Genomic DNA, 13,635 nt, shown 5'->3' with positions numbered 1-13,635 from the left:
CTCCTGAAAGAATACTATGAACTCCAAAAGCATCATTATACGTCTGTGTCTATATCTTAATGAAGCTTCATGGATGTTTTCACTAGCCTAAGAAAATAGGAAGCTCCCTTATACTGAGTTAGGTTATTCATCTATCAAGCTCAGTATTGTCTGCATTGACTACAGTGGCTTTCCAAGGTTTCAGGCAGGAGATATTCCCAGCCCTACCTGGAACCACCAGGGATTGAACCTGGGACCTTCTGCATTCAAAACAAATACTTTACCACTGAGCTATGACCCTGTGCTGTGAAATCCCCTGGTGTAGATTGACTGCAACCTCCATCTCCCCAGCTAACAGGGCCAGCCTAATGGTCAGAGAAGATGGGAGCTCTGGTTGAACAATATCTGTAGACCCAAGGTTTCTGCAGCATGAAACCAAATGCCCCAGTCCCCACTTCCCAGTTTCATTACTTTAAAAATGCAGCTTAATGAATAATAGAGTGTATACATTCAGTCATTGCCATATTCATTATGAGTGTGAGAAAGAAAATGAAGATAACTTAACCTGAAACTTTCTTTTCATTTGTGTAATGTTGACTCTTCCACTGCATCTGTATAAACCTGAGAGAGTGAACTCTGGCATCTGGGTTTGGAGCTATGATGTCAAACACACACAGAGAGAAATGAGTTGCACTTGCAGTTACTGTCTCATGGAAACAAAAAATAATTCATCCTCATTCATTGAGAGATGTATAATCAGGTGTTGGTTAACAGTAAGCTCCTTATCAGCAAAGAATGTTTGCATATCTGCTACCTACCCTGGGTTTGGGGGGCAGTCATCATTTAGCAAAGATTTATAGGTCTTTGCTTCATGGTGTTCTGGGAGGGAACGGAGGGTCATTGTAAGTGGTGCATTGCAGTGAAGCAGTAGCTTAAGGTATTCCTAGAAAATCAAAACTTTTGATGGCTGCTCTGTATGAAAACCTCCTATAAAATGTCCAGAATGTGTGTTATAAACTGACTTAGGAAATCCAATAAAGTTGCAAGCTTTGGCAGGCTTCTAGATGAGATTTATAGACTACCGAAATATGGAATTTCCATCATCCTTTTTCTCATATCTACAACAACCCTTTTTTGTTGTGATGTGAGGGCTCATCATCCTTGTCACACAAAAAGGAAAATTCAGTGTTTTAGAAGCAATTTGATGTAAAAGAAAAGGAGTTAAAATAGTTTTGAATTGGTTCGTATGTTGAGCGATCTACATTTCCCTTATTTATTTATTTTAAAATGTAGTGCTACGTGGAAAATTTCTCCTGTGGGTCCCCCCCCCATTCTTAATTTATTAATATGAAAAGAAATTGCATTTGAAAAAGGGAGAGAGAGAAATTCAGCGAAATTCTCATAGGTGGGGTGCAGGGCTTTGGATGTGCTGAACTTCCTTTTCCAGGTGATCAAAAGGTGTTGCTAAGTACAGTGGTACCTCAGGTTACAGACGCTTCAGGTTACAGACGCTTCAGGTTACAGACTCCGCTAACCCAGAAATAGTACCTCGGGTTAAGAACTTTGCTTCAGGAATCGTGAGAACAGAAATCGTGCTCCAGTGGCAGCGGAAAGCCCCATTAGCTAAAGTGGTGATTCAGGTTAAGAACAGTTTCAGGTTAAGAACGGACCTCCAGAACGAATTAAGTTATTAACCCAAGGTACCACTGTACCCTTCCCTTCAGTCTACAAATTCTCTCACAGTGGTCTGTGTTTTGCAGCCTCCCTGTGTAGCTGTGCTTCAATTAAAGCCTGAGGGAATACTTCATGAGTTGACTCCTATCATGGGGCCTTTCCAGATCAGGAAGTGCAGTCAGTCAGGAAGGTTGCAGAGCACTGGAGAAATGTTCAGTGGGGCAGAGGGTGGGGTGGGGGAAGCTCCCAGGCAAACACCCCTTGCTTACATAGCAACAATAAGGTAAACTCAGCCCCACACCTGCTGAAATTGTAAAGTGCCCCAAGAATAAGGCAGACAAATGTTCTCTTGCTCAGAGAAAGAAGACTTTAAATTGAATTAGACAACACATTTTAGCACATCACAATTCAATATGGTTCTGTGGTTTTTCTAGCCTCCTTGTCATATGTGCCTTCTGGATATAACAGGTTGTTTGTGCTGCTCCCTTGCGACGCATGGCTTATCTTGATTTAATGTATTTCTTCCATTAATGTTGCCTGCAGTTTCTGCATGGGCACAGCTAGGAATCAGTGAAACCACAGGGCTTCCATGTTTCCATAGCCTTGGTGGGTTGAACAATGGTTGAATCATACCATTTTGCTTCTAGCACAAGAAACTCAACGCTGACCAAAATCTCGCATTATATCTGGGGCTCTGCCACCAAGACATTTGCCCCATTTCATACCCTCCTACACGACACAACCCAAATCTGGGACTCCATCTTCTGGGTCCAAAATCCAGCACAAGATCACAGACCTGAAAAAAGTGGGGGGGTTTTGGAGGGAGGGGTGAGATATCAGCCCAAATCATAAGAGAGCAAGGTGCCCAAAATGGCTGCTGTACTCTCAAAGGAAAAAACAGGATGTCCCGATTTTTCTGAGGCAGTTGATGGGTATGCCATTTTCATGTTATGTCTGCCCATTTGAGCATATTTTCTATGCAGTTTCTTATTTTTCTCTCCTCTTCCGTGATCAGTGCATAACTGGAGAACATAAATGAATGTTTCCAGCCCTGCCAAAAGACATCTCTTATACTCTAGCATAACCAAAGCTAGACACAAGGAAAAGAGAAAATATTTATTCTATAGGGAATCAATGGGTAGAAGCAGACAGTGCAAACAGCTGTACGCAACTAAGAGTAAAGGTGCACAAAAACAAAAAAGGGTTATCTTGTGGTATGAACAACACTTGGAGGTTGGCAGAAAATATTAAATCATTAAATATTAAATATTTCTCCCCACAGCAGCTCAACTGAGGCCTCTGATGCCTCTAATGCTCACCCAATGTGGCAACAAATGCACATTGAGTTGGATACAGCTTAGTCATGCTTGCAGTAGGCCCACTGAAATCATTGGGACTTAGGTCAGCCATGTCCAAGTCCCATTGATTTCAGGTATGACTTAGGCTGCAATCCAGTCCCAAGCCACATTTATGCTAGGCAGTATCCCTCTGCTGGCTTCTGTTTTGTTTTTTTTAATAAATATTTTATTAAGTTTTTTGCACAAAAAATAAGACAAAAAAGAAAGAAAAAAGAACAAGAAAAGCAGAGAAAATACAACAAAAAACATCAAAACGAAAAAACAATAATAAAAACAATTCCAACTTCATAATATTCCTTGCATTTACTTATTTCTCCGACTTCCCCACACCTCCCTTCCCTGTATTCCAAATCATATATTTAATCAGCAAGTCCCTCCTCTGCTGGCTTCTGTCAGCTCAACCAGCCCCCTGTCTCTGCCCCTACCAGAGTGGCACAAGCATCAGTCCATCCTTGCAGACTTCCCCCTTCTGCCCACTAAACAGGCAGAAGGACCACTGGTGGTATCCTCATGGGTGGAACTCCCCCAAATGGGGCCTTTTGAGGATAGGAAGGGGCAGAGACAGCCCAGAATCTGCTGGAAATGGAGATGCTGAGACTTCACAACTGGGGCAGATGGCCATTGGGCTCAATCTGGGCCTGATCTCTGCACCAGCCTGGAGCTGGCACAAGGACTGGGGTTGATCTACCTGCTCCCACTTCTATTACTGCAGCTACCGTGAGTGGCCAGGCTGTGGAAGCAACAGTAGAAGTTCAGCAGCAGAGAGTTTGGATTGCTGGGTCAGTCTCAATCCAAACACATCCCCGACATGTAAAAGAATGGGCAACCTCTGCTGTTGCAGTTCTGCGTCCACATAGTAGTCATGTGGAATTTTAGGTTGCAGAATCAGTCTATCCAATGGTCACATGTCATGAGGCAAAGTGGAAGCTCCATGTTCAGAAATAGCATGTTAAGTAAGCTCTCTCTGTTTTATCCTTTGCACTTACTCAAAATGTTCTTCTTGAGCCAGGCTGCCCCTGCAGCATGACCAGCTTTTGCATTACACTGGTACCTCGTGTTACTTGTTACTTAATCCGTTCCGGAGATCCGTTCGTAACCGGAATCCGCTTGTAACATGAGGCACACTTTCTCTAATGGCGCCTCCTGCTTTTGCTGCGCCGCTGGAGTGCCACTTCCGCTCTCATCCCGGGGCAAAGGTCACTACAAGGGGCATCTACTTCCGGGTTAGCGGAGCGCGTAACCGGCAGCATTCGTAAGGAGGGCAGTACGTAACACGAGGTACCACTGAATTGTTCTCAAAGTTTTGAATTTTTATACTGACTTGCATGGTTTTATTGCTCCCTGCTTAGAAAAATTCTCTTGGTATGAGATATGTTGGAGGGTATGTTAACATGCCCTGGTTGTGAGCTTCTGGGGTGAACTAGCTGGCTAGCTTGGAATCCTTGACACATGACCTATTTTTAAAAAACCACTCAGCTGAGATCCTTTGCATTTGCCCCACTTATTCTATGAAAGGGTAATGAGTGCTGGTGTGGGGATGCGTTTAGTAGCTTTTAATACATTCCAAACCTGTTTACTTGCTGCTCTTTGCTCCACAGAAAAGAGAAGAGATCACTCCCCTTCTTCTTTTAAAATCTGGTAATTGAAAACCTATCTTGTTCTTACAGAATGGTTTTGCTGTTGTAAGGCCCCCAGGCCATCATGCTGAAGAATCAACAGCCATGTAAGTACCAGGGAATATTGCCCATCTTGGAGTGCTAGGGTTACTGGCAATCACCTGCATTGTGCATGTCTCTGGGGAGCTCTAATTGTTAGCAGATGACTGAAAAGGTTTTCGAGGTACTCACAGAAGCAGATTTATGGTCTTAGAGATCATATAGTGGGGTTTTTTTAAAAACACACACACATACACACACGCATGCCCTGAACATTATTTATAACTGTTTTCCTGACTGATGTGCTTTGTAAAATTTCTGTTCTTCTCTATTCCACAGGGGGTTCTGCTTTTTTAATTCGGTTGCAATTACTGCCAAATACTTGAGAGACAAGCTAAATATAGGCAAGATATTGATTGTAGATCTGGTATGTATTCTTGGCAAGCATCATCATTTGGGTGGATCCAGATAAAAATGGTTCAGGGAGGGGTGGATGGAAAGGGGGAGGGAAAAGGGGGGGTTGTGTTTTTCTTTTATATGTTAGGCTTTCCTGCCTTTAATACTTAGGAGTAATAAAGGTGTGTGTTTTTCCTCTGAATTTGGGAACTCATTAAATCCAGGATGGCAGGACTGAAACCATAAACATGTATGTTTCACTTTAATGGTGTTAACTGCAATTTTAATGAGAAGAAGGCGCAGATCAGGGTGACTTTTATGGTCCTTAAATGAATTGATACTTCCACTGTTAAAATGACCCAACAAGTACCAACGTTTACTTTTCCCTGCAGAATATAAATTTGAAATAGTTAAATTGCGTGGCTTTGGTTTGGTAACCAGTTTGGCTTCCCTCCTTAAGCTGACAATAGCTTAGCTTAGTTGTGCAAGGCGAACATTATTGAAACAAAGGAACGAGGCCTTGTCTCTCCCCAGCCCACCCTCGCCCGGTTCCAAATCACGTGTGCCAGTACGGGATGCCTTCCATGCAGGAAATCTAATTTAATAACAACAAAGAGCCAGCCTTTGTGGCTTAGATTAATCTTGTGCTGCATAGTACAGTTTCAAACAAATGGTTAGTTCAAATGCGGTTGTCACTGGGTAAGTTTTCTATCCATTCTGCTTGTGAATAATGAATTGAGCTTTGCCTCCTACTTAAGGACCAACTTCATGCATAGCCTGGAGGAAAAGCCAGGGGTTGATTTATGAGCACCATTTTTGTTTTGCCTACACTTTGGGAGGAGGTGTAATAAGTTGTCTGAAAAAGCATAGACAGGAAATGAACCCTGGCATCCAAACCTAACCTGTTACATCTGCATTTAATTAATTTTTGCAGGTGATAAAAGATTTAAAGACAAAATGCGTTAAAGATTCCACCCCACCCCCCAAGCTACGGAATTAATAGTTTAAATCTTATTCATATCAGCGCTCATAATTAAATCTCCTTGTGATGTTGCCCCAGCGGAGGATGGTGCAAAGAAAACAGGGCTTGTGGTTTAGTTATGAAAAACAATTGTTTTCTAATATATTTAATCATGTGATATGAAATGCACAATTAAGCAGGAAAAACAATGAAGATGGTTCTGTACACTTCTGGGCAAGTGATGGGAAGAGTCCTGTTCTACTCAGAAGCCTCTACCGGCTGCAGTCCTATGCTAAATCAGCAGCAGATATTGCGCCACAAGAATAGCAGCAGTGCAGCAAAATGCACCCACAGCAGTAACCCTGCCATTGCTCACCATCCAGGAAGAAGCTTGCCACCAACACTCCCAGCAATTCCACAAGTCTGCCTCCCTTTAGGATGTCTCCTTCAGCAGGACTAAGTAAAGTACAGTGGTACCTCGGTTTAAGAACAGCCCTGTTTACGAACTATTCGGTTTACAAACTTCACAAAACTGGAAATAGTGTCCTGGTTTGAGAACTTTACCTCGGTCTAAGAACAGAAGCCAAACGGTGGAAGGGCACCAGCGGTGGGAGGCCTCATTAGGGAAAGCGCGCCTCGGTTTAAGAAAGGACTTCCAGAACAGATTAAGTTCATAAACTGAGGTACCACTGTACATGTGTGCATGCTCGGAATCCCACATTCTGTAAATCATGGACTGAGATGTAGGTCCAGAACAAACAGAGAGTAGCTCAAAAAACAGATAACTTATTTTTGACACAGAGGGTGACTTCAGAAAGGTATAATGAATTATATGGCAGTGGGTAATTTGCATCAATTAGTTCCCCGCAATATACATATTGAAAGAAAGATGGCAGGTGCCAAGCTGCAGCTGGTGGATGTGTTGCGCTCACACTACAGTATTTTTCTATCTGAAATTTCTGCCGACACATATTAAACATTTGACTCAGCCCTGGAAACTGCTTTTCTCCTGGATTTGGGGATTATGTGCATTGAAAAAATATAATGAAGCCAGATTGTTTCAACTAACTTCCCTCCTTCTGATCCTTAGAGCTTTTACCATTCCTTTTAAAGATTTAAATCTGCAATCCTGAAAGGATTTTCAGTGTTTACATGCTGAAAAATAGGAATGGCATAGGACGAATTTTCTCATAGTTACTGAATAGTTCTTGAAGGAGACTGTCTCATGTGTGCCATACAGCTCCCGAACCAAATGCCCTAAATGGGACTGCCCTGCTTTTGTGTGAAGCTCATGAGGCTGTATATTATCTCCATCTTCTTTACTTAACAGAAAATAATACCACCATCCCCATTCAACGCTTTATGTATACTGCATGTTCACACCAAGTTCCTACACATTCAGCAGAAGCCAGCTCCATCCATTTATATGAAATATCTTCTCCCTCCATTGCAGTGAATCAGTAAATGCTTTAAAAAATCAAAAAACAAAAAGCCAGGAGAGTTTTGTGCATCCACCCTGAATCTACAAGGTTTGGCTGGATCAGAATAAACATCCTGCTTGCCATCAGGCCTGAAGATACCCATCTTCTTTCATGCTGCCTCCTTTTTCTCAAGGGAATCAAGTATCCAACAGACCTCTAAACATTTTTCCATATATTTTTTTAATCAGAACCTAAAACCAATTTTGGTGCACTGGTAGTTTGAGACAGTAACTTCCACATCATTGCCTACGTTGGATCTGAGAAGGTTCTCCTTGGTGGGAAGAGAAGTATCATTACTACGTGTCGGAAATAATTTGTGGAAGCACCCCACAAAAATGCAGAATGGATCAAAAATATTATCATTTCTTTAGCTTTGCCCTTGGATAAAATTGTGCATGGAACCCAAAGGTTTGGTGTTTCAACCATGCACTGTGCAAGAAAAATGTCCCCATTTATCCTGCTATCAGCAACTATGCTGGAACTATTTCCTTTATTTCTGTTGAGGTAACCATTTATCAGACAAAAAAATGACTTGCCCTCTTTTTTTGTCTATCAGCGCTACTACTTATGTTATGTTGAAAAATAATGTGTATTCCATTTTTATCCCACACATATAGGGAGAAAATGCATCAGTATTTACAACAATTTGTTAAAATTAATTGTGGCAGCTGTAGATGCAAGCAGGCAAAAATTTCCACTCTGCCCTGTGTTTGCTGCATTCAGCATCATTTCTGTTCCACTACAGTTCAGCTTCTGTTGAAACATACAATGTTCATCTTGCTATCTGATATGGCTGAAACTAATGTAATTAATCACATAATTAACTTCAGTGTGTTTCAATGGAAGGAAAACCATGAGAACAATGCAGACAATAATGTCATTTATGCAGTGTTTGTAATCTAAAAAACAAAACAAAAACAACAGAGATAGAGAATACCACTCATATTTGCTTGCATGATTTTCATTCCTGGCCTCAGACAAACGTGCAAATTGTCACAGTTTCCACTCCTGTTTCTGTTTCTGATGGAATTATCCAACATCCTTTATGGCAGCATCTGTTTCCAAGGAACAAATAATATATTTGGCTTACACATGTCTACTCAGAAGAAAGCCTCATTGTCTTCCATAGGATTTGTTTCCAGACAAGTATGTGTAGCAGTGTAGCCTTTGTGGCAATATTAGAAATAGCATACACAAAGTTAACGTATACAGAAAAAATAGCCTGCACAAGAGGCTTACCGCCCATGTTTTGCTGTCTCAGCAATCGTTTATTTGTACAGATAAATGGAAGAGTAACAACCATATACTGTGAAAACAATGTTTACAATATCATATAAGTTAGACCACTGGTCTAACTCAGTATTTTCTATACATTGACTGCAGTGGCTCTCCATGGTCTCTGCTAGCAATGCCTGGAGATGTCAAAGTTTTAATGCAAAATGTGATGTACAACGGAGCCACAGCCTTCCCTGCCCTGCCCTTTAGTTTCCAGAGAGAAAATAAATGTCATTGTATGTCTCAGAAATATCAAATTAGGAATGCATATTCTGAAGAGCGCATCAGTGCTGAGAACTTGAATGGCATGTATTATTATAGAAGTTATCTCACAAGCTCATATCTTGGGCTCATGCATTGGCAGAAAGAGACCTTTTGCCATGGTGGGGAGGGCAGGAGAGCCTGCAAATCGTGCTGCCGAAGCTCTGCACCCAAAATTCCCTTTTGGATTTCTTTTGAGATGCACAGTGTCCTTGTGCTCTCCCCAATAGCCTCTCGATGATCGAGCTTTCCCCGGAGGTTAAAGCAATCGCTCTATCTCCGTTAGGAGACACCTAAGAAAAGCATAGCAAGAGGGGAAAGTTCTCAAGAGCTAAACTAGTGAGTAGTGTTACTGTTAAGTGGCATCTAGGTCATTTCTGTTGCAGCCCTGAGCCACCATTAAATTGTGTTCTGCAAGATTGTGATGAGGGTGGCGCTGTGGGTTAAACCACAGAGCCTAGGACTTGCTGAATCCCCACGACGGGGTGAGCTCCCGTTGCTCAGTCCCTGCTCCTGCCAACCTAGCAGTTCGAAAGCACATCAAAGTGCAAGTAGATAAATAGGTACCGCTCCGGTGGGAAGGTAAACGGCATTTCCGTGCGCTGCTCTGGTTTGCCAGAAGCAGCTGAGTCATGCTGGCCACATGACTCGGAAGCTGTACGCTGGCTCCCTCGGCCAATAAAGCGAGATGAGCGCCGCAACCCCAGAGTTGGTCACAAATGGACCTAATGGTCAGGGGTCCCTTTACCTTTACACCCTTTAGGCTGATGTTCTAGGATTATCGAAAGACTTTCTGGGCCTATGTGGCTTAGAAAGTGCGTCTAAATGTGAATAACTAGAGCTGAGGTGAAAATGCCAATGAAATGTTTTTCAATGAAACCCTCCTGAAAGATGATGGGAAAGGAAGAATTTCTCTCAGTTTTTCAGAAGGAGGTTCCTGCTTGCATTACCTAATCTTACAAGTTGGTCATGGTTCCCATCACCACCACCACCCATCCCTCTTTGTTTGGTTTTAAGCAATAGTTCTTGTGCTACTCAAAAGTGCCCTGCAATATTGACAGTGGCGCAGGGCTCTTCCCCCAGGAATGTACTAGGACTGATGCCACATCACGTCGTATTGTCTTACTTCCAAGGCACTTTGCAAGCTCAACCATTTCTGAGATGTTTTTCTCTGCCCTAAGAAAGCAGCAGAAAATCACTGCCCATTATTATTATTATTATTATTATTATTATTATTATTACTATTATTATTATTAACTAATAGGAAACTGTGAGGGAATTTTGGTCGAGTCTTACTTAGAATTGACATTTTAAAGAGTTGGCAACACACATGCCTTTAGCAGCAACTGCAACTAGACTACATTTGGCTTCATTATACTTGGAAATCTTTGAATGGCGTGCTGTGATATATTGCGATGATTACCTGCACAATAAGCCATCACGGCTCCTTGGGAACAGGTTTTGCTGAACATACTAATGAGCTCACCATGAATTTTAAAATTCCTTAAACTATGTTTTGCGGTTTTCATTTCCCCAGGAGCTATTTTCCTTAATGAAATAACACAATCCCATTTCAGCATTAATTTGAACGTATCAATAATAGCTTAATAATATTATGGATTCATAAAACATCCTGCAGGATTACTGTGTAACTCCAACTCTGCATTACCCCAAAATAACTGAAACTAAACCTCAGCTTGCATAGAGAATAGATAGCCAGTATGCTCAAATTTCATTATTTTGGAAGATTCGTATCCCCACTGGTGCTGAATGCATTTAATGACACGGAGAGGCAGATCCAAGATTTGTAGGTCACCCACTCTCCTTTTTTACTTGATGTGTGGCCTTGTGAAATCCATAGTGGTCACAGAGCCAAGTGCAAAAGAGAAGCACAAATAGGTTTGTTCAGCAACCTAATTAAATTGTAGTTCTATGCTTCAGTTTGGGGAAATTATCTAGAGCACAGATTTGACTGACTTGTTTATTTAGTGCATTTTTATCCCGCCTTCCTTTATCCCGCCTCCCACCATAGAGCGCCATGTTGTGCATATGGAATTTCCATAGAGTCTCCCTTCCATGGCTAGGCAGACCATATTTGCTTTTGTATGGTGGCTGCAGAATCTACCCCAAGACCAAGTTCCAATACGTCTGGCATGTGTTCTTCCTTATTTGTTATAATTTAAACACTTTAACCGGTGTTCCTCTATCAGTTTCAGCTTGGACCCCTCCAGGTCAAAGCCAGCATCAATAATCTGTTCCACAGAAGAGTGGACAAAAGTGGGCACTTGTGGATAGATACAAGCTGATCTGTGAAGATCTGTAGGCTGGCTTTTTCATTCCATTCCCTAAAACCATGCACAAGGAAACCTCATAAGAACAAAATAGCAGAGGCCCTTTCTTCCTAAATCACATTGAGATGATTGGGTACATACACAGAAATCCAAAGAAACCAAAACTTTTTGTAGGTTCCTCATCAGAGGAGCATTTGAACCATGAGACTCTGTTGGAGAAGAAGGCAGCATCTGCCTCAGGATCCTAACCTTCTCTGAAACTTCATGCCCCCCCCCCACCAAATCTTCCATACCCCCAAAAGGGAACAGTTCCACGGCATGAGAACTACTGACCTAAGCAATCGTAAGTCTTTCCTTATGACTGCCAGTCCTGTAATTGCATCTCACTGCCAAGTCAGGAAATAGGAATATTCTCAGTTTAAACATTCAACTTTTTCACCAGTATGAAATGGCAAACAGCGATGCTTGTAGTAGTTTAACAGAAACTTTGTGAGACTGGACAGTTCTCCTGATGCATTCAACAAATTTAAAAAAGACCCCCCCCCCCAAAAAAAAACCCCAAAATGAGCACATAGGATTTTCTAACCAGTCTCACACCAAGTTCGCTGCCCTAGTACACAGACATATTTTACCCACTCCTCCTGGCTTTCCTACTTGGGCTCCATGCTCCCAATAGGTACATTTCAGTTCCTTACAGTCCCTTACAAGATGCATGGACTGCATTCTTCATTAGCTAACCACCAGGTACCTGCTAATTCAGTGATAGATGATATGAGATAGTGTGATCTAAGATGCAAGGTTATGGAAGACACCTGTGAAAGGTTGCTTAGGAATTGGCATAGGGTGGCTGGGCAGGTGACTCTCTCCCTTTGTTGCTCTGACCAAAAGAGTGCTCCTAGCTTGGCCTCAGCCCTTCTTAAAAGGGTCACATGACTTCCTCTGGCTCAGACTTCACCAACTTGATGTCTTTCAGATGCTATGGATGACAATTCCATTCAGCTGATGGGCACTGTGGTCCAAAACACCTGGAGGGCACCAGGTTGGCAAATCTGATCTGGGTGGCTGTTATTCGTTTGGCTGCTCTCCTTGTAATTTCCTCTGCCCAGTGGGAATGAACAGTAATGATCTATGTCAATACACAAACTTTATGGAAGCAGCCCTCACAAGACTGTTGTGGCTGTGAACAAATTCAGTCTCAGAAAGCTATTTTTGCGGGTGGCGCTGTGGGTAAAAGCCTCAGCACCTAGGGCTTGCCGATTGAAAGGTCGGCAGTTTGAATCTCTGCGGCGGGGTGCGCTCCCGTCGCTTGGTCCCAGCGCCTGCCAACCTAGCAGTTCGAAAGCACTCCCGGGTGCAAGTAGATAAATAGGGACCGCTTACTAGCGGGAAGGTAAACGGCGTTTCCGTGTGCGGCTCTGGCTTGCCAGAGCAGCGATGTCACGCTGGCCACGTGACCCGGAAGTGTCTCCGGACAGCGCTGGCCCCCGGCCTCTTGAGTGAGATGGGCGCACAACCCTAGAATCTGTCAAGACTGGCCCATATGGGCAGGGGTACCTTTACCTTTACCTTTATCCTCAGTGTATTTCCTTGGAAGCAAGTTCCATGGATTTTCAGTGGCAATTATTTCCAAGCATGTGTGTTTAGCACTGCAGCTTAAAATATGATCATAGCTGCTAATAATTGTTGCTAGTAAGTTATTGCTACCATGATTAGTATGTTTGTAGCTGCATTGTACTGATGGAATAGGCAGATCTTTTATGCTGTCCTTTGTCAGAGGATTTGCAATTCATTCTTCAAAGTGGCCTGCCAGCAAATAGCATAGAGGATGAATGGCACTTGTGGCCTTTTGAGGATCAGGCTGCTCCAAGCTAATGAGATCATATTCTTACATCGTCAACTGCAGCCGTCATGATTTTATGAACATAAAGTATGAAGTCCTTTCTGCATCTGGGTTCCCTTTTGATGTGGATCTCGCTGCGGAGGGACTGCTAACTGAACTGAACATTTCAAGGAAGCCAATTTACTCAGCTGGTTGCAAACCCTTTGACCTCAATAGTGGAACTTGGCAAATCAACGAATACCCGAATATTTAGTGCTCTTTCAAGAATTGCAAAAATGCTCCATAGCCCATAGATCCTCCTGCAGAATTCTAGTTTGTATTTTAAACATTAGTCTTTCTTCTTCTTTCTTTTTTAGGCCAATGAGACTAGTTAATTAAGCCTGAGGGGTTATGAACTGTTGGCAGTTAATAAGTCATAAAATTCCTCCATAAAACAGGATGCTAGATTCCATCACTGAGACAAG

General features: G+C 42.4%; 1 protein-coding gene across 5 annotated transcripts in view; it reads left to right on the top strand.

The window, feature by feature from the left end:
- The window catches only part of HDAC9 (histone deacetylase 9), a 423,892-nt gene that overhangs the window by 327,551 nt on the left and 82,706 nt on the right, over positions 1-13,635 (top strand). For all 5 annotated transcript variants that reach the window (XM_083405349.1, XM_083405344.1, XM_083405343.1 and 2 more), the window contains 2 exons: positions 4,679-4,734; positions 5,006-5,093. In XM_083405349.1, coding sequence (XP_083261475.1) covers positions 4,679-4,734; positions 5,006-5,093 — 144 coding nt within the window. The remainder of the gene's footprint in view (positions 1-4,678; positions 4,735-5,005; positions 5,094-13,635) is intronic.

The sequence above is a fragment of the Podarcis tiliguerta genome, assembly GCF_965153285.1.
Source record: "Podarcis tiliguerta genome assembly, chromosome: 12".
Classification (NCBI taxonomy): Eukaryota; Metazoa; Chordata; class Lepidosauria; order Squamata; family Lacertidae; genus Podarcis; species Podarcis tiliguerta.
Note: the sequence above shows the minus strand (reverse complement) of the source record. Positions and strands in the feature narration are given on the sequence as shown.